Raw genomic sequence first — 27,049 nt, 5'->3', positions numbered from 1 at the left:
GTTAGGGTCTTTTACCCGAGGGTTGGCTCTCAATCCCCGAGGCAGGTGGAGGGAAATCAGAAAAGATCCTGCGGGCCGCTCTGCCCAGTACCAGGAACTCGCCCCTGCCCCGGCCCTCCCCCTCCCCCCCACCCCCGGGCCTCAGCCAGCCACTTGGTAACAGACACTTCCACTTCCTGAGCCCTCTTTCTTCTCCCGCCGCGGGGCGCCGCGCTGAGAGCAGAAACTCACCCCTGCGCGCTCCCATTGGCCGGTGTCATTCACCGTGCCAGAGCGCCCCCTCTCCGTGGTGTCTGATTGGCCCTCGGTGGTCCACACCCTCCACGCGGCCCCGCCCCCCGGAATAAGCAGCCTGGGCGGGCTCTGGAACGCTCAGACTCCGCGCACGGCGGGGATTGGTCCGTGAGCTTCAGCTTCGGCTCCTCGCAGTTCGCGTCCGCCGCTCCCAGGACACCTGCTCGCTCTGCCAGTCCGGCGGCGTGGGCTTTCCCTGCCGCCCTCGCTCTCGTCTCCCGGCCCGCAGGGTGAGAAGAAGGGGTGGACCGTCCCGTCTCCGGACCCCGACCGGACGCCGCTGAGCCGTTGCAGGGCGAGATGAGCACGGACGCGGCGGCCGGGGCGCCTCTACCCCGGCTCTGCTGCCTGGAGAAGGGTCCGAACGGCTACGGCTTCCACCTGCACGGGGAAAAGGGCAAGGTAGGCCAGTTCATCCGGCTGGTGGAGCCCGGCTCGCCGGCCGAGAAGTCGGGACTGCTGGCCGGAGACCGGCTAGTGGAGGTGAATGGCGAGAACGTGGAGAAAGAGACCCACCAGCAGGTGGTGAGCCGCATCCGTGCCGCACTCAACTCCGTGCGCCTGCTGGTGGTCGACCCCGAGACCGACGAGCGGCTGCAGAAGTTGGGCGTCCAGGTCCGGGAGGAGATGCTGCGCCCCCAGGAAGGATCCGGGCAGGCCGAGCCGCCGGCCGTCGCCGAGGAGCAGGGGGCTGGCGGCGAAAATGAGCCGCCCGCCGCCGCGCCGGAGCCGCACGAGGCCGAGAAGAGCCATCAGGAGCGGGTAAGTGCGGGCCCGGGCCGGACGGCGAGGCTGGAACCGGGTGGGAGGGAGAGTAGTCCAGAGACCCAGGCGCCCCGGACGCCCAGCCCTGCTGCCGCCTTGTCTTTCTGAAACTGGATCCTCACGGGGGAGACTGCTTCCGCCCGCCAACCGGGCGAACTGGCAGTTACAGCCTTGAGGCTGCGTCCCGCGACCCCTACTCTCTCTCCCCAGACTGGGCTGGGACCCTGAGCGCCTTTGGGAGTGAGGGTGAGGGCGAGCGGCTCCAGGGAGTCCAGTCCCCTTTTCCTCGACTCTGTCGGTGGTGTCTGCTCCGGTCCCTTGGGACTCCCAATCCCGCCCCTCCTGGTGCAAGTGACCAGCTTTCTCCACGGCCCCTGGGGGTGGTAAATGAAGCTGGGGTGAGGCTAGAGCGGCCCCGACTTCAAAAACCTAGAGCAATAACTACGCTCTTTCTGTGTGGAGCTGCAGCGCTGGGAGGGGAGGGGAGGGGGTCACACGCTGGGTTCTCAGGCACTTCCCCCCTTCCCCACAGCCCGCTGGCTGGCGTGTGTATCATTAACTTCAGCCTGGCTGGACTTCATCCTCCTTAAGTCCGGTGTGACTTCTAAGAAAGAAGCTCCACCGTCCCAAGGCGATGTATGGGGGTGGGGCTCAGGGAGGAGGCTCAGAGGCGTCTGGTCTGGGGGATGGTGGCAGCTCTGCCACCCAGGGGGATTTATGATTCTCAGGAATGTGAGGAGTAAGCGCTGGCTGGTATCTGGGAGCGGGAGGGAAGACCTTGGAGGAGGAGAAACGGCGGCGGGAGTGGTCCAGCGTTCCTGGGCTGGACAGCGGACAGCAGGTGGTCTTGCCCTGGCATCAGCTGTCTCACTCCAGTCCCTGGACAGCAAGCAGACTGGTTGCTTTCTAACCACGTTTGGTGTTTCCTCTCATGACCCCAGTTTGGATCGGCCGTAGGAGGGGCGGAGGCAAAAGGGAAGTTGTATTGAGCCTGCTGTTCCCCGGAGAGTGAAGGGGGGGCCTCAGGGTGGGGTTGTGGGGAGCAGGACCAGGGCATCCCCTGGGCCCGTTTGGCTTCACCAGCTCTCCACCTGCTGGCAGGGGTGTCCGTGGTGCCAGTAGGAGCCTCCCTTGACAGAGAAAGGGCACAGTTCAGCCTTTTAGGGTAGTAAGTGGAGCTGGAGAGGGCCGGTTGGTTTGGTGGAGGTGAAGTCACCAGGAGCCCTGTCCAGCCAGAGCTGGGTGCCGAGAACGCCAGGGCCACCAGGCTCCTGCTTCCTGCCGCTAACAAGCTGGCATTGGCAAGGGTGGGGGTGGGGTCGGAGCACCCCTGGCAGGGGTTTGACACTGGGGAGTTGGGACCCATGACCTCTGGTCCCAGGCAGAAATCCAGTTTGAACTTTGTGCCGAGGGCATCGATTGACCATTCCTGTTTTGTTTTTGTTTTTTTGGACTTCGGCACTGGCACAAGTAACCGGCCTCCCCGCCCCGCCCCGCCCCTCTAGGTTGCAGTCATGTTTAGCTCCTCCTGGTGCCCTTTTGGTTTTGCTGCTGGGTGCAGGAGGGCCTGCGGGGAGCTGGGGGGCGCAGAGGCCAGGACGGAGGCTTGACCTAGCACGTGTGCTCCCCACCAGGCCACCTGAGAAGCAGCAGAGGTTGGCTTCTGCTCTCTGGGTGAGCGCAGGATGGGGTTGCCCCAGGTAGTGGCGTGACACCTGCATTTGTGTGTATGCTCTGTTGGGCCCGTGGAAGGGAACAGAACCCTCCAGCCAGTCCCGGGGACACCATCACCAGGCCTCTTGGGGTTTCAGGTCAACGAGCAAATCAGAACTTCTCTGAGCCTTGGTTCTCCCATCAATAAAATGAGGGCGTTGGGTTCCAGTGACACCTGCCTTCTCTAGAATTTTACAACTAATGGAAAGTCCTTGAGCCCCTAGTGTGCTGGACTGAGCATCTTGTACGCCCAGGCATTTGAATCCCAGCTGTGAGTGGGGTGTCTCTTAGCCTCTGCATGGCCGCCGAGCAGCGTTAAGTCCTTCTGGTAGGAGGTTCCCATGAAATCTGGTACGGTGGGCCTGCAGATGACCCGCCCTGTCGTTGCAAAAAACGAAAAAAAAAAAGTTAACCGACGTCATAAGAGTTCATCGTTCCGCGAAAAGACAAGGGATGTCTATGTAAGGGATACACCCAGCGTTTGAATGTTACTGATCAGTTTGAGTCTGAATTCGTTTGCGAAGTGGGGGCTGTTAATGACATCCCCGTTAGTTCTCAGAAGTGAAAAAGGCGTTAGTGGGAAAGTGTCATGCAGAGTGGGTGGCGGGTGACATCTCACTGGGAAGAGCGGCCTGGGTCGAGAATGATGCAGGGCAGAGGGCGAGGGGTGCCCATAGTACTGATCTCGGAGGAGGTGGCGGGGTGCCTCCAACTCGGCACACCTCCGCCCACGGGGAGGGAGGAGCAGCAGCGTCCCTGCTCACGGCCCCCCGTCACAGGATGAGGCCTAAATCCTCGAGCTGGGCAGCCGGCACGGGGCCCACAGCAGGGGCTGGGCAGGCCTGAGCCAGCTCAGCTGCACTCGCTGGGCCACCGCGAGCGAGCCAAGTTTCTCTAAGCTTCCATTTCCTCTTGTGTAAATTGGGGGTGACAGCAGGGGCCTCGTGGCGTTGGCGGGGTTACATGAGGATGCCTGTCGAGCCAGTAGCTCAGAGCCTCCACTAAGTAAGTGCTCAGTGAACGTTGGTTGCTGAGATCTGAATTAATACATATTTCACAGTGATGACTACACGCCCACCCAGGGGGCAGCTAGCCCTGGATCTGCCTCTCCCATAGGGCACGTGCTGCCGTGGCCAAGCCTGGCATCCGAAAGCGCTCCATCTGGGGTCGCTGTCATTGAAGAATCAGCCCTTCACAATCTGGCAGCCTTCTCTCGCCACCGCGCCTCTTGTCCCCACCAGCCCACCAAACCACACCGAGGGTCCGAATCCCCTCCCAGCATGCCATGTGCTTTGAGCCTTCGCACCTGATATCTGCACGTGGGAACCCTCAGTCCCCTTCTGCGCCAAGCACGCTCCCCAACACTCACCTCCTAGGAAACCTTTCCTCGACCCCGCAGGCATCGTGAACTCTTTCCTCACCTTCTGCCCCCTGTCCTTCCACCTTTTCTCACACTGAACACGCAATATCTCAGTCATCTGTTCGTATCTCCTCCACCAGCCCGTGCTGGGTCCCAAGGGCAACAGCTGTGGCTTATTTATGTTTATATCCCCATCACTGTCCCCGGCAGCGAGCAGGGAGGGGCTCAATAAATAATTTTTGCATGAATGGATGAATGCGAAACAGCCATGGGGGACCTTTGTCCTCATTCATCTCAGCCCAACCCACCTGGGCCTGTTCGTGCCTCGAGAGCACACCCGGAGATTGGAATTCCAGATGGAGCTTTACCCGCTCCTTTTTCTTGCCTACTAGCAGCTTCCATTTTAAAACTAGAGAGCCAAAAGTCTGTGAATCCCAGCCCTGTTGCCCTCTGGCTCTGGGACCCTGATTGTTCAGCGTTCCCCACGAGCCTCAGCTTCTGCCTCTGTGAAATGGGGACCCCACCCTGCAGGGTTGTGGGAGAGATTTGATGAGATGATGCGGAAGGTGTGTGTTAAGTGCCCAGCGTGGGGTGGGTTCCCGCCACGCCTGACCTTGATCCCAGAGGTACCCCAGGTGGCAAAGTCGGGGGTGGGCACAATTAGCTGGCAGCCTCCAACCTCTTTCCCATGTTTCCGTTTCGCACCGACCGAGCTGGAGTCTGCGAGGGCAGAGCAGGGCTTGAGCTGCAGGATGTTTGGATTGGAAATGGACAGGGTGTGACGGCTTGTGTGCTGGTTCCTCCTCTTAAGCCACATACTTGGGATTTCTTTCTCCCCTGGGATAGCCCCTGGTTCTGACCTTCTGGTTCCTGTTCAATCCTGGAGATGATTCTCTTGGAAAGAGAAAGGGGCTTTTTTCTCAAGGAACCCCGTCATGTCTCCATGGGGGGGCCCTTCTCTTCCTCCTCAGGCTTCCCATCCCATGGATCCCTGAGGAAGTCAGGGAGTGCTTAGAAATTAGGGGAAGAAGGGGCCTGGCCAAGGTCTTGAGGGTGCTGTGAGCCTCTTACAGAGAGAAACCAGAGCTCTAGACCCCAATAATGGGAGCTACTCTAAGCCTACTAGTTGCCCGGCCCTAAAGATAGTGATACACACTTCATTGATTTTTTTCTTTTTCTTCCCTCACCACAACCCTGCAAATCAGGTATTATTTTCTCCATTTTGTAAGTTGATAAATAATAAGTAAATGGTAGTTATTATATGTGTCTGGCAGTGTGCTGTGTACTAAACATGCCTTATCTCAGTTAATCCACATGACCACCCTACGGGGTAGATACTAGCCCCATTGTCCATATGTGGAGACTGAGGCTCCATCAGTGCGGGCGGTGGGCCCCACGGTTCTCAGTAGGGAGCCCTTACCCTGTAGCAGGGCTGTGTCTGAGAACTCCGCTCACTCTGACTCCAGTGTCTGCACGTCCATCTGGCTTGGGTTGTGCTTAAGGGCCTGACCCTCCAGCTGGGTGTCTCTGCCCATCACATTCTGGGCCATACCAGGGCCATCAGAGCAGCATAAATTCAGGCTGCTGGAACCAGCTCCCTGCAAGGATCCAGGGCTCCCAGGTGCTTCTGTCCCCAGGGGACACCATCAGGAAAAGTGTCAGCCCCGATGGAAGGCCTCGGCGCAGAAGGGGCAGGCTCCAGGCCCCATCCCTTCTCACACGATGGGCCCAGCCGGGAGTCTGGTGACCAAGTCTCTACCCTCATCCCCAGGGCCTGAGAACTGTCCTTGCTGGCTCTGGGGCTCCCCTGTAGCACAAAGGACTCCCCCTGAGAGGCTGATCTTGACGGCCTTGGCCTTCCTCCCCCACCCCTCAGGGTAGGACAGTTCACCACGTCCCCCGACCCCAGACCATGTTTGGCTTCCTGCGCCCTGAAAAGGACAAGTGGTGCGGATGCCCCGAGGCCTGGGTTCTAGTGCCGTCCAAGGCTGGGGGACTGACTTCCCAGGGACAAAGGCTCCGGCCTCTCCCTGTGCTTGTTGAAAGGCCGTGGGGACGCAGGGGACAGCCTAAGAGTTGAGAGCAATACCTCTAGGGTCTGTATGGGCCTTTTGGGCAGGCACTGGCCACGTGTGGCGCTTAGCGCATGAAATGTGCTGGTTGAAATTGAGATGTGCCGTAAGTGAAAAATAAAATGCACACCAGATTTTGAAAACTTAGTACAGAAAAAAGGATGTAAAATATGCCATTAATAACTTTTAAATAGATTACGTGTTAGAAGGATAATATTTTGGATATGTTGTGTTAAGTAAGATATTAAAACTGATTTTTCTTGTTTCTTTTTACGTTTTAATTTGGCTACTAGAAACGTTTAAGTTACCTACGTGACTGGCATTCTGTTTCTATGGGGCACTGCTGCTCTAGAGCTGAGCTCAAAGCCAACCCTCTTCTCCTCCTATCAACTGTATGTACTTGAGCGGTTTATGCCACCTGTTTGAACCTGAGTTTCCTCATCTGTGAAGTGAGGGCAATAATACTCTCCTCCCAAAGGGTTACAGTTGGGTCCTGACGAGAATATACACTTATAAAGCCCTGGTGGGATGCTTGGCACTTAGTAAGTGCTCACTAAACGTAGAGCCCCGATTTCACAAGCTCCGAGAAGGTCCTTACAGAGCCTCTTGGGACAGCCCACAGGAGTTAAATCCAGCAACTTCTGGAAGGAGGGTGAGGAGGGATGACGGTAGAGAGCCTGCCAGCCTGGGTGGTGTCCAGCCAGGCCGCAGCCCAGGTACCAGCCTGCTCTATCCCAGGCTTGCCCAGGCCTGGGGAGAACTGAGCCAAACTCTCCATCGGGTGGGTCTCTGGCCAGCACCGGGAGAAAAGAGCCAGAGGGAGAACCTGGCTCGGGGTCCCTGGGCGGGGGTGTCAGAGAAGCAGCCCCCATTTTATCACCTGGCTCCCTCCTGGATCCCACCCTGCGGGTCTCCGGAGAAGGGCCTTCCCGCTGAGAAATGGCAAAGCATGAGATCAAGGCCTAGAGTCGCTCCTTTTTTGCAGAGGGAGGTGGCAGCATTCCTCAGTGTGTACAGACCTTGGGCTGGGGTGTCTTCTAGGGAGAAATAAATGAAGCCACATCAGGGCCAGAGATCATGGGTCAGTGACAGCTGAGCCCTTGATCACCTCCCTTTGGGTGAGGAGAGGATGCCTTCAGCCTAGAGCCTGGACACTGGCCAGCAGTCTGAGCTCCTGGTCACTTCCCAGCCTGCCCTAAGGACAGTGCCCCCGTGCTGCCCAGTCACGCGTCACCCCCAGGCAGAGGCAGCTCGCTCCATCCTGGTTTCCTTGAAGAGTTGGCACCAGACCCAGGCCTGTGTCTCCAAGAGCCCCGTGGAGCGGCCTGAGCTGCATCCCAGAGCAGCCCGGGCTCCTTACACCCAGTATACCCCACCCCTCCCCTACCAGAACAGCCAGGGCTCCATCTCTCCACCCCCCCACCCCTCCTCCCTTGTTGGGGCTGATTCCCCTGTGTGGGGGCAGGGTATCATTCTTATCTTATTTGCATAAAGAAGAGCCCTCGGCTGGCCGGGCTGGGGGGAAGGGCAGCCTTGGGAGGTGACGAGTCACCTCTGTTGTTCCCCTACCCACCCCGGTGGTCTTGCTGCTCCTCCAGCCGCCCCTTCTGGGGCCCGGAGCTGGCTGGCCTGGGAGAAGCAGCCTGGCTTGTTTTCTATAGGGCCCATCACCATGGCACCGGCCAGGGAGGGGCTGGGCCCAGTGGGGCGTTGGCCCCCAGCCGCCCTCCCCAAGGAGGAGCAGGGAGCGGCCCTGGGCCTGCTCCCCAGAGACGGTCACCAGGATTAGGGTATCGACTTTCCCCAGCTTTCCAGGTGGCTGCTGGTGGTGCCTATTGAATTCCGTGCCCAACATCCGCTCCCTGGGCTGAATGGGTGGAGGTGACTGGGCTCCCTGGGTGAAGAGGACGGAATGGAGCCAGCAGCCAGGGCAGGCCTGTGCAAGGCTCGGGTCAGCCCGAGACCCGCAGGGTGGGAGAAGCCCCCATGGGGAGAGTCTAGAGGCAGCTCTCCTGACAGGGTCTATTCTGGAAGGCAGGTCTGGCATTGTCTGGAAGTGAGAGACTCATCCAGCCCCCAGCCGCCCCAGCCCATTTGCACAGCCCGTCGGCCACCACCGCCTCCTGGTCTTTCCTCTCACTTCTCTGCCAGTCTCCCCACTGAGCAGATCCTGATTTTTACTTCCGAGCTGTCATCCACACTGGAAGACCCACCTGAATCTCTGAACACGCTGGGGCCATGTTCCCCTCCGGAGCTGCCACTATGGCACAAGTCCCCTCCTGAGCTCCTGGGAGCCGCATACCACCCCCAGGATGTCCCAGATGTTCCATTTATTCCCCTTGCCCCAGCTCTGGGGGTGTGGGCCCAGAGCAATGGTGGCCAAGCTCCGGCCAGCACCTGACACCTCCCCTCCCCATCTTCTCTTCTCGGTGCTGACCACACATCCTGAGGGAGCTGCCCCCAGGACTCCTGACAGCACCAGCCTCCACCAGGCTGGGATGGCCTCCTTTAATGGTCTGACTCAGCAGCTGGCAATGACACCTCCTGGGGACAGCTGGGGGAAGGGTGGAGAGCAACACGGGAAGAATGGGAAGCCCCCCCCCCCCAGCCCCATGGGAAGGGAGGGAGCCTCTGGGGACTAGGGAAGATGGGAGCTGGGTGGGGCTCTATACTTGTCTGAGCGCTTCGGAAAACGCCTGGGGTTTCCTTGTCCCCTGCCCCAGCCACCCCAGAAAGCAACGGAACAGGTCCCAGTGCAGGGGGAAGGGAGCAGCGGGGGCCTGGGCCCTGCAGGTGGATCTACCATGAGATCCTCATGGCTTGGCGCCAGCAGAAGGAAGTGAGGTGCATACGACAAGTCACCAGGCAAGGGTCCCCGGGGTGAAAGGTGCTGAGGATCAGTGAGGGAAGCCCGCGGCACAGAGACGCATCACGGGGGCAGCCAGTGCCGCCCCGTCAGCCAGGAGGACACCCGAAGCCGCCGGGCCTGCTCGCCGCCGTGTCGCCCCGCGAGAGGCCGCGAGCCTGAGCCTCGGAAGGAAGCCTGCGGTTTCATCATCTCCTTGCCCCTCCCAGCAGAGGCTGCAAGCGGTGTTTGCAACTCCCCACCTCCAGTGGGCCTCCTCCCAGCCTGGGCTTGGGTCCTTCCAGGGATGGTGGCGGGAGCACAGGTCCCAAGTCAGAGCCCGGGGTGGCGTCCTGGCTTCTCCACCGTGAAGCTCTGACATCAGGCAATGGGCTTCCTGTCTCAGTTTTCCCATCTCGAGGATAGGGGTCAGGCTTAACCCTCACCCTACCCCTAACCCTATCTCGAGGCTGGGGGGAAGGCTCTCTGGAGTGAGGGGCGGCCGGGGGGAGCAGAGACATCAGAGCTGCCCTCTCCCTTCCCCGTGATTCACCCTCCCCGCTTTCTCAGGGTGACTGCAGAGCACTGCCCGGCTGGGGCAGAAAGCTGAGCCTGCCCCGTGGTAGCAACTGGTCGGACCTGTTCCTGTTCCCCTGGGCCTGGGGGAGGGCTGGGCTGGCAGCTCCGCGGAGGGATTAGCTTGAGGGGAAAAGAGCCTCACTCCCGGAACTAGATCCCGGTGGGGGGCGGGGGCTGCAGGCTGCGGGAGGGCCTCCCCCCCCCACCCCAGGGGAAGCAGCGGGGGGGTGGGCCTGCAGTGAGGACCGGAAGGGATGAGGAGAACTGGAGAAAAGAGGGTGCCTCCGTGGGCGCCCCCCACTTTTTTATGCTCACTTAACTGTCAGCTGTGGTCTGGGGTGAAGTGAGAGCGCACGGGGCCTCTAACCCAGATTAGGGTAAACCCAGGCCTAAACGTCGCCTCACCCCTCCTTCCTGTCTTGGCCTCTCCACACCCCCTACCAACATCCTGAAACACACAAAGGCCCACCCAGGCATCTAAAGGAAAGCAGAGTCACCCTCCTCCGGCCACCTCCCTACCCCTCCCAGAGCAGAGGGGTGGGGACTGAGGCTTCACTGCAGATGGCAGCCGCCTCCTGGGGCCAGCGAGTTGGGGCAGGAGGCCTGTAAGCCCTCCCCTCCCTCCCCACCCCTCCCTTGCCTTCTCCTCTCCCAGCTGGGGAGTGAGGTCTCAGAGCTACCCGGCACCCCACCCCACCCTCAGAATCTCACTTCTCAGCTTGTATTGATATTAGCAACGATGGCAAACCGGGCACAGAGATTTTAGCGTGGTCAGGTGTTCCCACATATGTTAATTACCCCCTGGACCTCCTAGCAACCCTGGCACTAAGAATGGTCTACAAACAATGAACCCTAGGCTCTGAGAAGGAAATTACTTGCCCCAGGTCACATAGCTCCTAAATGGGAGATACCTGGCAGCCGGGTGATAACCCAGAGCTAGCAGGCCTGGGAGAAGGGGGAGAGGCACCCCAAGTCGGTCATGGGCTCAGGCCTCTGGCCCCCTCACACTGTATTCCCTCCGTCTTGTAAACGTACCCCAGGGCTGCAGCTTCTAAGCTAAGCTGCTTAGGCTGGTGAAAACCGTTCTCAGCGGAGGGTCTGAGTGTGTAAGGGCAATCTTCTTGTACCTTTTCCGTGGGTCCCCCTCCCCAGGCCATGGCCACAGCCACACGGGGCTCCCCACCGCTCCCCTCCCCATTCGGGCTCCTTGGGGACCCACACGGTCTTTGGGGTTCTGTTGCTGCCTTTCCCCTCAGCCTTGGTTCTGCTGGTGGGGATGTGCCTGTCGCATCCAGGACCCCTGGCTGTGCCTCACTCCGGTCTGTGGTCATCTGGCCCCCAGCTCCTTTCTGGCTGGGTCATTTTGCTTGGTGGGGACGAGACAGGAGTCCGTGTGGGCGAGGAGAGGCTTTACTGTAAACATGCTGACCAGCTTTGAGTAACCAGCTGCCCTTGCTTCCCCCGCTGCAGACAATAGGGTACAGAAGGGCTGGGGGTCCCCAGTCACTGTCCCAGGTACCCAGCCAGGCTGGCAGGGATGCTACCCCCTGAGAGATGAGGTAGTGATCAAAATAACGTGGTTACCCTTAGAATGTCAGAAGGGGAGAGACTTGAGCTAATCTGCTCCCACCCCTCATTTGCCAGAAGAGGGAACGGTGGCCTGCCCAGGGTCACCCGGCCAGGTTGCTGCAGGCGGGGGTCTTGGGTCTTCTGAGTCCCAGGCCAGCACGTAGGATCTCAGCAAGGTTGCGTCCTCCCCCAGTTCTCCTTGGTGGGGAGGTGGGGTCAGGCACGGAGCAGGGAGGGCGGAACCCGGGGTGCTGTGGGATGACCGTGGCCCCTCCTTTCTCCCCGCAGCACGAGCTTCGGCCTCGGCTCTGCGCCATGAAGAAGGGCCCCAACGGCTACGGCTTCAACCTGCACAGCGACAAGTCCAAGCCAGGCCAGTTCATCCGGGCAGTGGACCCAGACTCGCCCGCTGAGGCCTCGGGGCTCCGGGCCCAGGACCGCATCGTGGAGGTAACGCTTCTTGCTTTCCTCCCAGGCTCTTCCTTCCTGGCTGCAGGAGGCCTCCCCTGCGGCAGGCGTCACATCATTGCTCCTTCACTATTAGCCTGTGAGGCTCGGGCAGCCCAGAGATACCAGACAGATGGATGGATGGGAGATGGGGGAGGATGGTGGGGGAGTGGGAAGGAAGGAAGGACAAAAGGAAGGAAACATGGGGGACTTCCCTGGCGGTCCAGTGGTTAGGACTGTGCGCTTCCACTCCTGGGGCCTGGGTTCAATCCCTGGTCGGGGAACTGAGATCCACAAGCCATGTGGCGTGGCAAAAAAAAAAATTTTTTTTAAAAAAAGGAAGGAAGGAAAGATGGGTGGTGGATGGATGGAGAGATGGACTGACTTCTCTCCTGCCTGGATCTCCCCTGGGCTCTTCATCACCGAGCAGACACACTCAGCTGTCCACGATTCACCCATCCATCCAGCTAGATGTCTGGGGCGACCGCCAGAGCTTCCCTCTGCCCAAGGCCTTCATGCCAGGCACAAGGATGGGGGCAGGAGGATGAAATCCTTCTCCCAAGTGGGGCTCTCAGGCACACTCTTACACTCTTGTGCTATGCTCGTTGGGAGAGGAAACGTGAACCAAGTGTCTTGGGGCCGGTCCCAGAATCTCAGTCTTAGAACCTTAGAGCTGGAAGATCAGCTCTCCCAAGACTTCTCATTTTACATGTGAGCAAACCAAGGCCCAGGGAGGGAAGTACCTAGAAAAGCTGGGGCCCAACTCAGGCCTCCCAGATCTTTCCCGTCCCATGTCACAGCTGTGTTTGTTCAGTCTTGGCCGGCTATTTTCTTTGGCTTTTCCCACGTGTCCTGCCTCCCCATCTGACCATCAGGTGGGAGGATCACTTGGCCTGGTTCAGGACTCCACAGGCAAGGGGGGGCTGAGTGTCCCCCAGTTGCCAACTGGCCGAGGACAGAGAGGACCCCTTGTACTGCTTCCAGCTGCCCCCGCCCACCCCGGAACTGAGACCTGTGCCAGTAACCCCTGCCCCCACCCACAGGTGAACGGGGTCTGCGTGGAGGGCAGGCAGCACGGGGACGTGGTATCCGCCATCAAGGCTGGCGGGGACGAGGCCAAGCTGCTGGTGGTGGACAAGGAGACCGATGAGTTCTTCAAGAAATGCAGAGTGATCCCGTCTCAGGAGCACCTGCATGGTGAGCTGGGCAGGGCGGCCCGAGGCCCCCGGGTCAGGGATGTGGGCCGGTGCTCTAGACTCTACTGTGTCCCACGGGACGGGGAGGCAGGCAGACGGTGTAGGTTGGGAGAGAGGGTCAGGGAGAGGATGCTGGTGCTGACATTGGGTTTCTGAGGGTGGCATATGACGGGGGGGGAGCTGGCACGAGGGATGGCGAGATGGAAGTGAGCTGCCGATTCCCAGGCCAAAGCTGCAGCACCGGAGGGAGGCCTGGGCCCCCACCCCTCTCCCCCCAGCAATCTCTCAGGGCAGTGCTGATGCAAGGAAAGGGTTAAGTCTGGAGAGGCTTCCAGCCTTAGCTTGGTCAGATCAGAGTCCAATGACAGGGCCCAGTACCTCCCCTTCCCTTCTCTCAGGTTGTCTTGGAAACCCAGGCTCGCTGGCTCTAGAGAGCAGTGGGTCCCTGGGCCCCTGCCCTTCCCATCCCCCGCATCACCCTGCCAAGCCTGGCACCTCCCCCACCCTAGCCCAAGCCAAATGGGGCAGGGCTGCTGCACCAGGACAGGGAGGAGTTGAGTGGTGCTCTGCTCCCTGGTCTGGACTTTTCTCCCTGGGAAGATGGCTCCTGGAGGGGTGGGGGGCTGGGTGGTAAATCTTTGGACTTTGCAATGGGTGGGGCCTCCCTGAGGGTCATATTTGTAGCAGATGGGTCCACGCAAAGGTCCTGCCACAAACTTAGATCCCCAGCTGGAGGGGCCCAGTGGGTCCTGGGGGTTCCTGGAGGCGGGGATGGGTGAGTTAGAAGTCGCTAGCAGACCCTGGGCATGGGAGGTGGGTACCCCTTTACCCTTGGCTCCCAAGTTCATGGAAACCAGGTCACTCAGATAATCCCCTTTCTCATTAAGGGGGAAACTGAAGCCAAGAGAAGCCCCCAGCCTTGTTCTTGGCAACATGGTGTGGGAAGACACAGCTGAAATCTGGATTCCCCTCAGCTGCTCAAATACCTCCCCCGGCCTCCCCCAGCATCCTTCTCTGCTCCCCACCCCCAAGTCATCAACCCTCAGACATTCCTCCCTCCTCTGTCTCCCTCTGGCTGGGTGGGAACGCCCTGGGAACCTCAGTGCCTGCAGCCTCTGGCCAGAGGACCTGCACAGGGAGACCTGGGGGTGGGTACTCTCCCCAGTTGACCCTCCTCCCAGCTGGATGTAACTCTCCCCGTGGAGAGGAATGCCCCCTCCCAGCGGCTGCCTCCCTACCACAGTGAGACAGCCTACAGCTCATGGGTGAGGGGCTGCTTGCAGGGGGATGGGAGTGAGTGTCCCCATGTCCCAGCATTCCCCTGCCCAGCCACCGTGGGAAGGCTGGGTGAGCGTCAGGTATGCCTGCCTTGTGCCGGGGCCACGGTCCAGGGGAGGAGAAGGACACACGCTGATCTTAAGCTAAGAGTTCAGAAGAAACCCACCAGGCTGACCAGTCCCCAGAGACGGAACAGCCGCCCCTTGCAGCCAGGTGGGGTGTCTACCCTGAGTGAGCCCAGGGAGGGTGACCCCAGGCCCGAGTGTCTCTCCCTCTGACCCCTTCTGCCACCACCAGGTTTCCCATTGGCTGGGGGAGGGCACACCCAGGACTCTGCCCTGAGCCTTCTGGTCCCCCCCCCCACCCTGATCCCCACACTGGCCAGTAGGAGTTGGGGTTCTTTTCTTTCAGCTGAGGCAGGTACTAATCATAACCAGGGTGTGGTCCCAGTTCTGGTGATGCCACCGTCACCTAGGGAGCATTTGAAAGATATTGATTCCTAGGCACGTCCCAGACGCACTGAAGCAGGAACTGATGTGAAAGCCCAGGAACCTGTATTTCCAACAAGCTTCCCGGGTGGCTGGTAGGCAGCCAGCCTGGAATTTCAGCCCCCTCTAGGACAGCGCTTTTTTTCAAACAGCTCCTTACTCATCGGTGGTTCTTGGGATTAATCGAGTAGGCAGAGGCCAGCATCTTTGTTTTTTGGGTTTTTTTTTAATTCTTTTTTTTTTTTTAATGAAACTGAATAGAAAATATCAAAAAGCATTGCGATGTGGTAAGGGCAAGTGGTTTCGTTAAACTTTTGTCACACACACACATGATGTATGTGGGTGCTGGGTTGTCAAAATGTCAAAGGTACTCACGGTGGGTGGCAGTCAGGAGACTTTTAAACACCGACCTTGGGGAACATGATCTGCTTATCTGCCCAAACCCCGCAACTTACTGCCTTCCATGCCCCACTCCATCGGCATTCCCCAGAGCCTGCCTCACCTCCGCTCTTTGCTCCTTCGCCTAGGTCCCTTGCCTGAGCCCTTCACCAATGGAGAGATCCGGAAGGTAAAGGCAGACCCCTAATTGCTTCTCTGGCGCTGAGTCCTGGGGTGCAGTGGGAGGTGGACAGCATCTGGCTCAGGTGGAAACTACGGGTTTCCAGGCTGCTCCCTCCTGGGCCCCAAGCTATGTAACTGCCCGTGTATCCCTCAGCCCCCGCCTGGGCCCAAGGCAGCGGGGAGGGAGAGGGGCCTGGCCGGCCCGTCCGCAGCCCGCCATCCTGGGTGCCAAGCTCCGCCTCTAGCTCCCCACCGCACAGAGGCGGCCATTCTTCCCCCCAAGAACAGAGCTGCAGTGTCTGGCCGCGCGCTCCCCGGCCCCTGTTACTTCCAGTCTGGGCTGGAAGAACAAAGCCTGTCCTCCCCGGACAGAGGGAAGAGGAGGCAGCGGAGGCTGGGGGGACATGGCGGGGCCCGGTGGCAGCTGGGGCCACAGAGGAACCCAGGCAGGAGCTGAGCACCAAGCCACAGCCCTGGTCAAGGCCTTGGCTCTAGGGTGGGCCGACTCGCTGTCGGACCACGGAACGGGAGCTCTCTGCAGGGTCTGCTCGAAGGCTTCCCTTCCCCGGGGGCTCCTGCTGGGGGACAGACACAGCAAGGGGCTGGCCCTGGACCACCTGAGCCTTCTGTCACTCTACCTGTGGGTCTAGAACTCTCATCCACCTCCTTCCTTCAAAGCCCTTCTTGGCTGCTTTGGGGTTAAGATTTCAAGAATCCCGGGGTCAAGTCCAAGTAAACAGTCAGATGGGCTGCAGGAGATTCAGGGAGCATCACGGGCGTTCCCCACGCCAAGCAAAGATGCTCCCAGTGTCCCCACACTCCAGGAGGCCCCTCCTGGGTCGCCGTCCCAAAAGGCGAGTCAGCCCCAAAGGCTGCATTGGGAGGACTGGGGCGGGTAACTCAGCTAATCCCACGATGGATGGTTCCTCCTGCCTGGGTGGTGGAACCGGGCTACCCTCTGATCCTTGGAAGAATGTGAAAATGTAAATCCTCGAGGGGCCCTGGCAGGCTCAGGCGGTGGGGCTCTGGGGTGGATAGCAAGGGCTTAAGTGGAACTTCTCAGACCGAGGCGCCTGTCTTCCCTGGGAATGCCCTTCCTCGCCCAGGACTGCCCACCCCATGCCCTGCCCACCCACACGCCTCCTCTCTGTGCCAGGAGAACAGTCGTGAAGCCCTGGCCAAGACGGCCTCCGAGAGCCCCAGGCCAACCCTGGCAAGATCCACCTCCAGTGACCCCAGTGAGGAGGTAGGCTGGCCGGCTGGGCGGAGGGGGGTGGCACTGGGTGACAGGAAGTCCATTCCCAGGCCACATTTGATCCTGGCACACCAGCCTGTGTGGAGGTCACATGCTGAGCCACGTTCAGTTCTTGTGACCTGGCTTCCCTGGGCACCGCCCCAAGGGAGCCACCTCGCCAAGGCACTAACTCCCGCACTCTGCCGCCCCCTCCTCTTTACAGCTGAATTCCCAAGACAGCCTCAAGAAACAGGACTGCACGGCACCCTCATCTACCTCCTCCTCCTCCGACCCCATTCTGGACTTCAACATCTCCCTGGCCGTGGCCAAAGAGAGGGCCCACCAGAAGCGCAGCAGCAAACGGGCCCCGCAGATGGACTGGAGCAAGAAAAACGAACTCTTCAGCAACCTCTGAGTGCCCCAGCCACCAGGAAGGCTGGCAGGGCCGGGCCAGCCCCACACCCCGACCCGGCTCCTTTTCCCTCTTCCCCACTTACCCCCAAATCGACATACAAATCAGCACCAGCATCTCCTCTCTTGGCAAATCTGACTTTTTTCTAGAGAACTGTGTTCTTCCCTTACTTCAGGGAAGGTGACTGTTTTTCCGTCCTGGCCCCAATCAGAAAGCAGACTGTCCCCCACTGGGTGCTTCAGCCTACCAGGTGTCCCGATGCCACCCTCCTGGGACATCACTGGGACCTCTACCGAGCAAGGATTGTGGGACTGGGCGAGAGGTCACCTTCCCACATGACCCCAAGTGATGACTGGGTCCAGGATTGATCGAGGACTCAGATCACAGCAACATCTCAGAGTGGACAGGGGGCCATCATCCTAAGCTGTGGCTTGGGCATCTTATTTTTGTTTGATTTTTTTTTTTTTTAAAGAGTGCAGTACCACAGACTTTAGCGGGACGTCCGTTTCCTTGATTAACGTGATTTTACAGGTTGTTGCATCCAGGACATAGCAGCGGCCTTAGCCTAGAACTTTTTTGTTTCTGCTCCCACCCCCCAGAGACCTGGGCAACACGGGGAGGGTTTCGCCACCCGCTGCCCAGCCCTGAGCCAGGCACAGTTGTAAGGAAATGTTATCGAAATTGAACCGGTTTCTCCAAACCGCCTTGGCCTCTGTGTTTTCTTTTGGAGCTCTGTCCATGGGTGTTCCCGGCGTGGCCTCTGGCAGAGAGGGTAGGGAACAGCTGGAGGGAGGGGAGGTGGGGTGGCTTTATCCCGAGGGCCTTGAGCCTATAGCTGCTGGGTGGCCCTGCCGAGGTTCCACCCCCCCCCCACCGCCGCCACCACCCCATGTGCTTGGCTCACTGGGGCTGCCCTAGAGGGACATTCATCAGGGAAAGTGGGAGCTAAACCCACGCGCTCGGAGGGCGCCGGGAAGGCACCTCGGATTCCAGGAGCGTTCAAACTGTGAATTCACGATGGAGCCAGACTTGGAAAGAGAAGGCTTCATCTTTCCACCCACAGCCAGCAAGGTACAGGAGTCCCAGGAGTGACCTGAGCTGGTCCCAGATACTCTCATCTTATCTGGCCGTGGACCTGACTGGAGGGACTGGGGGAAAACAAACCTGGCCCACCGAGCCCTGGGACGTGCCTGTGGCAGGTGGCATGGAGGGGACTCTCCAAGGACTCACCCAGGTCCCTTATACCTCTGCCCCTGAGGCCACATCCTGGAGATCTGCCAGGGTGGCCTGCCAGGGCCAGGTTCCTGGGCAGGTGCTCAGAAGGAAGGGAAGCTGGCCCTGGGCTATTCTCTACCCAACCAGGAGACCACTCAGAAAAGCCAGGTTCCTGGGACTGAGGAGAACAAGTAGGGAGACAGTGGACCAGGGAGGGGACCCGTGGAGCCCCTGGGGTGGAGGGAAGGGCAGGTCACTATCTGGCCATCACTATTTGACCTGTTAAGGTTTGAATCCCACCATTGTTAAGAGAAACCTTTCAAAACCCTTATCACAACATCACTGGCAAGCAGTTAGGCTGAGCCTGGCCGGGCCCCCAGCCTGCCCTTTGACCCCTGATGGAGGCCCCCTGCAGGTTAGCAGGCCTGAGAAGGGGCCCCTCCCTACCTCACCTGCTGGGTGGGGAAGTCCTCAGGACTTTTGACTCTGATTAAGCTGGGGACAGGTGGAAGGAACACGTGGCTCAGAAGGAACTGTCGCTGAGGGGCTGGGGGCCCCAGCAAGCAAAGTTTGTGTGTTAGCTTCAGGCCTGTTTCAGATTCTAGTTCCCCACATGCGTAGTCTGGTGTGAGAGGCCTGGGAGCTGGGGGTCGTCAGCCACAGTCCTGGCTCTGCCATCAAAAGCTCTGGGGCCTTGGGCGAGTGCCTCAACTTGCCTGGGACCACTTCCCCCCCTTGAAAATGTCCTAGGTGCCCTCAAGAGTCTCTTGTCCAATTGTGTTTTGAAACACGCCTGACTTTTCTTGACGGCCAACCCTGATTACGACAGGGCACGAGATGGGGTTAGAAGTCAAAGGGTGTCCCCCTCGCTGTGAGGTGGGGAGCCCCGGCCCGGCTCTGCCTGTTAAGCCCCGGTTGCCAAGCAGCGTAATCATCCGAACCTGTGCCTCTGGCACCCCCTAGTGGCCTTCGCAGGTGCAGCTGCTCCCAGAGGCAGAGGCCCGGAGAGCGAGGACGCAGGTGCCCTCGGGAGGACACCCTGCAACTGAGGAGGCCCGGAGCTTCCTCGGCAGGGGGGGTACTCCAGCCACAGGCAGCTGCATCCGAAACTAACCTACTCCACCCTCAAAACTGGCTCCAAAGAGGAAGGAGCAAGGACACTCGCCCACTTTCCAAGCCACCTGTCTGTCCTTCAAGGCCGAGCTCATTTATTTCCAGACCTCCCGGGGTCATACCCACCTGCTTCTGCTGGATGACAGAGGACCGAGCTACCCCTCCCCTGTCCCTACGACGCCGGACCAGATGCCGCAGGCTGGCCCTCCTGGCAGCTCACCTCCACACGGGCCCAGTGAGAGAACAGGGCAAGCTGCGTGCAGTGCGCTTTACTCCCGGCCAGAGCCTCGGTGGCCCCTCTGGCCCTCCGGGGGAAAGAGAGGTCCTGCCCATTCACCAGGCGCCCCCTCGTCTCCACCTCCACCCTGCTTCTTCCCGTGGATTCATGCCGTCCACTCCAGATTCCAAGAGTCTGAGCCCAGCTTTGGCCAGGAGGAGGGGCTGGCCCTGGAGTGGCTCAGCCACAAGGCCAGCCAGAGGGAGGCCAAGGCAAGTCCAGCCCGGAGTCTGAAGGGCCCCAAGAGGAGAGTCCCAGGCTGCAGCAAGGCCAGAGCAGTCTGCCCCATAGGCCCCCTCTGTGTGCCTGCTGCAGGGCTCTGGTCTCACACCCCTATCCACACAGGGTGGCTGGTCCACAAGGCCGGCTGTCAGCAGGGCTCCGACGCCCCAGCTCTGTAGGGCTTCTCTTCCACGTGGCTGGTCTGCTCGAGAAGCCACTGCCGCTCCGGCTCACTCATCGTCAGTCTGAGCGTCACCTCCTGGAAGACACTGCTCACAGCCACCTACGTGATCCAGACAGAGCAGGGCCAACTAAGTTACAGGCCCAAGTCCTAGCACCACTGGGCCCGCCCAGACCCAGGCCTCACCCTCGCGCTGGCACCATCCTCACCTGCTCAAAGTGAAGCTTTCGGAACATCCGGATGCTCGGTTCATTTCCTTGCCCAATTTTAGCCTCAAACTTGGTCAGACCTAGCTTGGTCACTCCTCCCAGAAGAGATTAGAGAGGGATGAGCTGCAGGATGAAGCCCTCCCCCACCTCCCCAGCACCCTCGGCCCCTCCTGTCCCAGCCTGCGATGGAAACGCCTGTCACTGGCTTCCACCCTCAGGCCCGAAGGCTCCCTCCCAACATGCCCTCGCCTTTTCCTGGGGCCTGGCCACTTCTCCCCAACATAGCCTGCTCGGCCTTCCTTACCATAAGACATCATCATGAGGACGGCCTCGGTGCCCAAGCCCTGGCCCCTGCAGCTGGGCTCTAGGAGGAATGACAACAGTCACTGACAGTGCGTGCCCGGCTCACGTCATCCTCGCAGCCCTAGGAAGTTCGCAGCTACGGGCACCATTCGGCAGAGGAGGAGACAGAGGCCCAGAGAAGTTAAGTGACTCGCCCGGGGTCGCACAGCTTAGAGGCACCCAGCAACCTGACCCCAAAACTGACCCCTTCGGCTCAGTGTGCTGCCCCACGAGGACAGTCACACGGCCCCTTAGAAAGAGGCTGAGGACCCTGATGGACACAGAAACTGGAGGGGCTCCTCCCACGGCATGGGGAGATGCTCCAGGGAAGATCGTTTATTTTGGGAGGGTCCCCAGTCCACCCCAAGGATGGGGCAGACTGCAGTTTGAAGACCCTAAAACCAAAGGTTAAGTTCACACCTAAGCATGAGATGGGAATAAAATGAACTACCAGGGGTGAGCCACAAGGCTAACAGGGTGCCAAGTGACAGTATGCCCAGCCAGGTGCTAGGCTCACCAAGGCCGGAGCTGTCCATGGAGCTCTCTGAGTGCCCTACACAGCCTCGGTGTCTTCAGGTTCAGCGGATCTGAGGACCAGAGGGATGGAGGGCAGGGCCCGGTGGAACAAACCTGCAATCATGACCTCAATCTCCCCCAAGGTGGGGTCCCCTAGATCCGTGAGGAAGAGGTTCACATCTCCCGCCATGCAGCTTTCTTCGCTGGTGCCTAGCTGGGCCTGCCACTTCTCTGCATCCAGCACGATGAAGGTACACTCTGAGGAAGGAGGTGACGGGATTATCACCTACACTCCCCAAAGGAGTGCAGGGAGGCCAGTCTTCCTACCCGAGCCAGAGAACTGCAGAGAACTACCACTGTCTCTGAGTCGGGCAGGAAAAGGGAGCCAGCACTTCCTTCAGCTGATTACAAAGCCTAAATCGGCCTCATGCAGGAGACGATGGCCTTCTGCAAACAGCAACTGTATTCTCAGAGCACGAACCACACGGGGCTTGCGGCAAGGGGCACAAGGGGCAGGGCCTCGATTTACAGCCAGAGCCCCAAATGCTTTCCTTTCTCTAAATCCCTTCACGCCTGGTGCAGGGAGTGGGGAAGAGGACGGAAGCGTCAGCCACAGGGACTTGCTTCAGGGGGCGTCGCAGTCTGAGGGATTCAGGCACCTCCCAAGCTTTTCACGAAGTATTTTTTGCAAACTTTCTGTGGCTCCAGCGGGGCTACAGCTGGGAACAGTAAAGGGTGGGAACCCGGTAAGGCCTCTGGAATCAGCCCTCCCATGACCGGCACAGCCCGGGGCCTCCACTTCTCACTGTCTGCATCTTCCTGCCAGCTGCGCTGCATCACATACTCCTGCTCCAGGGTCAGCGGCTCGGAGGCTGTCAAACGCCGCAGCTCCTCTGATTTCATCCACTCGTGGTACCTGCGGGGACGGAGGGTCGGCCTTTGGCAGGCAGGACAAATTGAGAAGCCTAAGTCTGACGCTTTATGAGATGAAGAAATGGATGGCTGAGGGGAGAACCCCCCCCCCAGGGCTCACAGAGGGCTAGAAGAAAGAGTTATAATGGCTCCTATGGTAGAAGGCCACAGGCCCAAGAACTAGAGGCAGGCTAGTCCTAAAGAGAACCGCAGGAGGCAGTTCTATCCATCCAGCCTCCTCTCCTATCTCAGGGGTCAGTGCGGGGGAGCAGCCTGGAGCTGAACATTCCTCAAATTCCCCAGGGGAGGTCCTGGCAAGCCAAACTCAGCAAAGAAGGCTGGACAGATCTCCACAAAGGCCAGGCACCAGGAACCCCCAAACGGAAGACCACAAGTAGAGAACACACGCCTACAGCACCAGTATCCCTGTCTACCAGACATTCGTCACCTGGCCCACGACAGTCCCACCTTGCGACTCGGTCCTGCCCTTTCCAAGCAGTAGACATCACGACGACCCACCTGCTCAGTTTTATGACAAGCTAACATTTAGTTTCCAAGAACTGAGCCTATTTACTGGCACCAGAGGAATGGCACTCATTTATAATTAGAAGACAGTATCTTTTTTTTCTTGCATACATGCAGTTTACATAAAAGAATTCCTGGCTGAAAGGCCAGAAAGGAAGCTGAGGGGTTGGGAGGGAGAAACAGGGGGATGGATGACTTCTTCCAGGGAGGTCATAGCCCTCTGTTTCAGTTTTCACTTTTTCCCGTATGCAATTACTTCTCACACCAATGTTTCTCCTTCTCAGAGAAAACAGCCTCTGAGATTGGGGTTAAGTCAGGCTCACCCTCCTCACTGCACCTTGGAGAGCTGGCTTGCACCCCATGTCAGGGGAATGGTTACCTAGGCACATGCTCTGGGGTGTAGGGTACCAGCACCACCTTCTTTCCCAGCAGCAAGATGTTCTGATTTAACCTCATGGTAGCAGCCTGCGGGTGGGAGGGCAAAGATTTCAGCACCTGAGTTTCCTCCCACTTAGGGTGGGAGCCCCGGCTCTCAGTTCACTAAATGCCTCCTGGGGACTAAGCTGTCAGAAGAGCCCCTGTCCTTCTTCACTTCAGAGAACACGGACTTTAAACCCTTTGCAAGAAAGGGAACACGGCTGGTGAAAGATGATTAAACAATCCTGGGCTCGCATCTCAAGGGGCCAAATATGGGCTGCTTTTTCTGCCAGTCCCTTCAGCCCCATCACCCGGAAGCTCGATGCCCCACACTCAAGCACCAAGACTCATCACCAAAACTCCCATCACTCGCCCCAGTTCTGAGACTCCGCCCCACGGTTACTTCTCAGCCCTGTCTTAAACCTACTTCCAACCCCTTTTCCCAGCGACCACCCCCCGGGCTCGGGTCCTCCCTCTTCCTGCCCCCCAAGCCATCGGGGCCTCCCTGGCCACTCTTGGGTGAGGCAGGCTTAAGGCCTCAATCCCCTCCTCTTTGTGATGAGTTACAGGCTACTCTTCTCGAACCCCCACAACCACTGGGGTCCCGCGACGGCCAAGTTCACACCCACTCCTCGCCGACGAACGTGTACCCAGCAGGTGTGATCCACCCCTTCCAACTTACCCCGCTTTCCCACCTGGCAGGCGGCCGCCCCTCCCGCATGCGCGTGGGAGCGAACCCCGCCCACTTCCGCCACGCAGACGGCAGCCGCCGGGGCCTAATCCCGGTCCCGCCTCCGCGAGGCGCCCAATCAGCGCCGTGCGCCCCGCCCGAGGCGCGCACAAAAAAGGTGGGCTCCCGGCGCGGGCGCATGCGTGCTGCCGGCGCTGGTGCGGGACAGCTGTCGCCGGCAACAACCCCGGGTCGGAGACAGCGGCCGCGGCAGCGGGAGCAAGCTTCGCTGCAGGTGTCGGAGCAGGAGGGTGGGATGGAATGGGGTCGTGCCAGACTCGGGGCTCCTCCAGGAGGGAGGAAGAAATGGGGGAGAGGCTCGGAGAGGGCCTCTTGGGAAGAGGGGGAGGCTGGAGAGCCCTAAGGCAGATTGGGAGACGTGGAGGCCCCGTTAAAAAGGAGAGGCTCTGGGGCAAGGAGTTGGGTTGGGGGGCGACCTAGGAAAGCCCCCAGCCCCTTGCTCTAGGCGGAGGAGGCAGACAGTTGCTTGGCTTCAGGGAGGTCCTTCCCTCCGGGCTCTCTTTTGACAGATAAGGCCATAAGTGGCTGTGATTAAAGGACAGGGAGGGGGTGGCTCTGTAGACATCCCTCCGCCCGCGTCTAGGTCCATCAGAAAGCTGAAGTCTCTTTTTTTCCTAGGGAGCCGCGGCCGCCGCCGCCCCTGCACGGAAGGAACCTTGGCAGCCAACGGACCCTTCCTCGCTTTTGGAAATGGCGGGTGAAATCACAGAGCCCGGGGAGCTCTATTCTCCCTATGTGAGTTTTACTTTTGGAGCTGTTTTGCCCACATCAGTGCCCTTGGCTTCTGGAGAAGCACACTGCTTCCTGTGGACTGTACTTGTGAGTCCAGCGGCTTTCATAGCCGCGGTCTGGGAATCCCATTCAGCAGCAGCCACGGTGAATGTATGATGAGAGTCAGGTTTGTTCACTCTTCACATGTTGATCAGAGAGTGGTCAAGAAAGGAAACCGGACTTGCTCACTCGTTATTTTTGTCTCAGGGCTGCTAGCACTTGCAAACTGAGGCCAGTTCAGGTGGATGAAGGCTGTAGGCTGTTGACTCTGGGTTCTGCTCCCCTCAGCAGTTTGAAACCACTTCGGTTCTCAGCTGAATTTTAAGTTGCACAACTTTTATAGTCTTGGATGGCGTAAGAGGCAGAGAAAGCATACAGAGACCTTCAATTGCCGTTGGGTGGAGTCTGTAACTAGGACAACTAGAGTGATTGATTTCTCACTGTCTTGGGTCTGCTTTACCCCCACCCCTCTCACGTACACTCAGTTTATCTTCTTTGTGTAATATAAGATTGGTCATGGTTACATCACGGAATCCTTGCTTGGATGAGTAGCTGGAGGACTGGAATAATCAAATGATTGATTCATGTTGCTGCCAAGTATCCCAGAGAAAGGCAGCACTGCCTTAAGTAGCAAGAGGCCTCTTTCTAGAAAGTACCTAACCTTCAACAGCTGCCCTGCTCTGCACCTGCCTGGGGATCCATGCTCTGTTTCTGCCAGCTTCATAGACTCTAGAGCTGTGGTGTGATGCATAAGGAAGCACCTCTGAGAACATCTGGCAAAAACCCTCACACTAGGGTCCTCCTGCTGGGTCTGTGCCATTTGTGTGTGGCTCCAAGGGAGCCTTCTTCACCTGAATAATTTATCAGGGAAGTCTTTCATTTTTTTAAAATAAATGTATTTATTTTTGGCTGTGTTGGGTCTTCGTTGCTGTGCGCAGGCTTTCTCTAGTTGCGGCGAGCGGGGGCTACTCTTCGTTGCGGTGCACGGGCTTCTCATTGCGGTGGCTTCTCTTGTTGCAGAGCACGGGCTCGAGGTGCGTGGGCTTGAGTAGTTGTGGCTTGAGGGCTCTAGAGCGCAGGCTCAGTAGTTGTGGTGCGCGGGCTTAGTTGATCCGCGGCATGTGGGATCCTCCCGGACCAGGGCTCGAACCCGTGTCCCCTGCATTAGCAGGTGGATTCTTAACTACTGCACCACCAGGGAAGTCCGGGAAGTCTTTCTTGAACCTTGGAATGAATCAGGTCATGCCCCTCTCATTAGTGGAATTGCATAACAGCTCACAGCCTCCTCTTGGTATCAGCAATGACATGTCCACACTGTCCATGAAAGTCACCATGGTTCCTGCGTCATCTTACAACATCTGTAAGCTGAGAGGCGAGGAAATGAGTTATTTCTGTAGCTGAGTGTTGGGAAGGAAAACCTTTGATGTGCCCACTTTTCTCGTGCCTCCAGCTGTTCAGTAATTTCACATATCATCATGTGCCCACAGGAAATGGGGCAGTGAGACCTAAAAGTCTCAGCGGGTTCTGCTTTTTAAAATTTTTTCCTCCATTTCCTATGTGTTTGGTTTTGTCTGAGGCATGTGTTCAAGGGCCGACTCTGGGCACTGGCCGTAAACACCTGCTCGTATCCTCTTATCCTGCCGGTGAAGAGAGAGGCGGGGGGAGGTGGATGGTGCTGAGAATGAGGTGGCACTAACCAGGATTAGACACCTTTTGCCTGAGGTTTCCTTAACTCTGCCGTCCTGCAAGAATGATTCTTGATCCCCTGTGAGACCAGGAGAAGGGTGTGAGGTGCACCACCCACTGAGCCCAGAGAGGCTGCAGAATGGACTTTACCGCACATGCTGCTCAGCACGATGTGGGCGGAACCTGCTCTGCCTGCCTTGGGAGACCATGACCCTGAGCGGTGCATCAGCCCATAACCCGGTCATTCCCAGCACCAAGCCTCTCCCTACCTCTGCGGTGCCCTGTTGGGGGTTCTTGCCCCTCCTGGGTGTCAGGGGTGTTTGCCTTAGCCCGCATTCTTCTGCATAAACTGTGTGTGTGTAATGGGCAGACGAGCCTCGCAGGGGACTCGGATGACAAACTCTCTCAAGGATAGTGCCGGACGCAGGAGCATGGTTTAGGCCTATGCATCCCCCCCATAAGTGATCTCAGAACAGGCATGTCTGTTTCCCCATTTATGGGGACCACGAGTGGCTCGGGACTGAAGGGGTCGTGTGATCAAAATAGAGGAAGAAGGGGGTCACTGGCTACATAAGGATAACTGCCGAGGCTGCCTTCCGCCGGCCAGTCTCGCGGAAGATCGATGCCGGTGCTTTCGAAGGAAAGAGGGCTTGTCTCCCGGCCTGAAACCCTAGTTGTTGCTTCCACATCTCTGCCACCTTCTGTTTCCTTTGACAGCTGTCGTTGGGGAAGCCGTTGAAAGGTGCCCGTGACCCCTGCCTCATGCACACCTGTGGGTGAGGCCGTGGGAACGCTGCACTGAACCCCCTCGAGCACAGGGGAGCGGGTCAGCCACCCCAAGGGACAGGGACTGTGTCTTCTGCACTTCAGCCACAGGGGAAGAGTCCAGAACAGGAGGAAGCTCGGTTTGCATAGCCTTCTTTGTTGAGACCACAGCAGGGTTCTATTTCACCACTTTTGGTCATGCCTCCCTGCAGGCTGTCCCCACAGAACTGTCCCCTAACAAACAGAAGAGCAGTTCACTCCCCCGTTTCCTTCTGTGTCACAACTGCCTTCCACCCGGCCTGTGGCTCAGCTCAGGTCTGCTTCCTGCGTCGTG

The 27,049-nt window shown here is 58.8% G+C and overlaps 3 protein-coding genes across 5 annotated transcripts in view; 2 read left to right on the top strand and 1 right to left on the bottom strand.

The window, feature by feature from the left end:
- The first annotated feature begins 351 nt into the window (after positions 1-351).
- On the top strand, positions 352-17,513 carry NHERF1 (NHERF family PDZ scaffold protein 1). The gene is made up of 6 exons (XM_022589696.3): positions 352-1,056; positions 11,486-11,647; positions 12,688-12,841; positions 15,134-15,174; positions 16,324-16,413; positions 16,625-17,513. Exons 1-6 carry the CDS (start codon positions 595-597, stop codon positions 16,814-16,816), a joined length of 1,101 nt encoding a protein of 366 aa, XP_022445404.1. The 5' UTR covers positions 352-594; the 3' UTR covers positions 16,817-17,513.
- On the bottom strand, positions 17,254-23,492 carry NAT9 (N-acetyltransferase 9). The gene is made up of 7 exons (XM_022589697.3): positions 23,425-23,492; positions 22,705-22,790; positions 21,695-21,804; positions 21,003-21,146; positions 20,335-20,394; positions 20,031-20,125; positions 17,254-19,923 (listed from the first exon to the last, which is right to left on the bottom strand). The coding sequence occupies exons 1-7, from the start codon at positions 23,461-23,463 to the stop codon at positions 19,789-19,791; spliced, it is 669 nt and encodes a 222-aa protein (XP_022445405.2). The 5' UTR covers positions 23,464-23,492; the 3' UTR covers positions 17,254-19,788.
- A 93-nt stretch (positions 23,493-23,585) lies between these two features.
- SLC38A12 (solute carrier family 38 member 12) overlaps positions 23,586-27,049 on the top strand; it is a 58,334-nt gene continuing 54,870 nt past the window's right edge. For 2 of the 3 annotated variants that reach the window (XM_022589695.3, XM_022589693.2), the window contains exons 1-2: positions 23,591-23,707; positions 24,112-24,228. In XM_022589695.3, the coding sequence (XP_022445403.2) occupies positions 23,612-23,707; positions 24,112-24,228 (213 nt within the window). In that variant the 5' untranslated portion in view covers positions 23,591-23,611. Of the gene's footprint in view, positions 23,708-24,111; positions 24,229-27,049 lie in introns of all 3 variants that reach the window. The other variant, XM_022589694.2, reaches the window with a different exon arrangement.

Source organism: Delphinapterus leucas, chromosome 19 (genome assembly GCF_059928025.1).
Source record: "Delphinapterus leucas isolate spDelLeu-1000000601 "Yukka" chromosome 19, BTC_Dleu_Yukka2, whole genome shotgun sequence".
NCBI lineage: Eukaryota > Metazoa > Chordata > Mammalia > Artiodactyla > Monodontidae > Delphinapterus > Delphinapterus leucas.
This window is presented reverse-complemented; position numbering and strand designations above follow the sequence as displayed.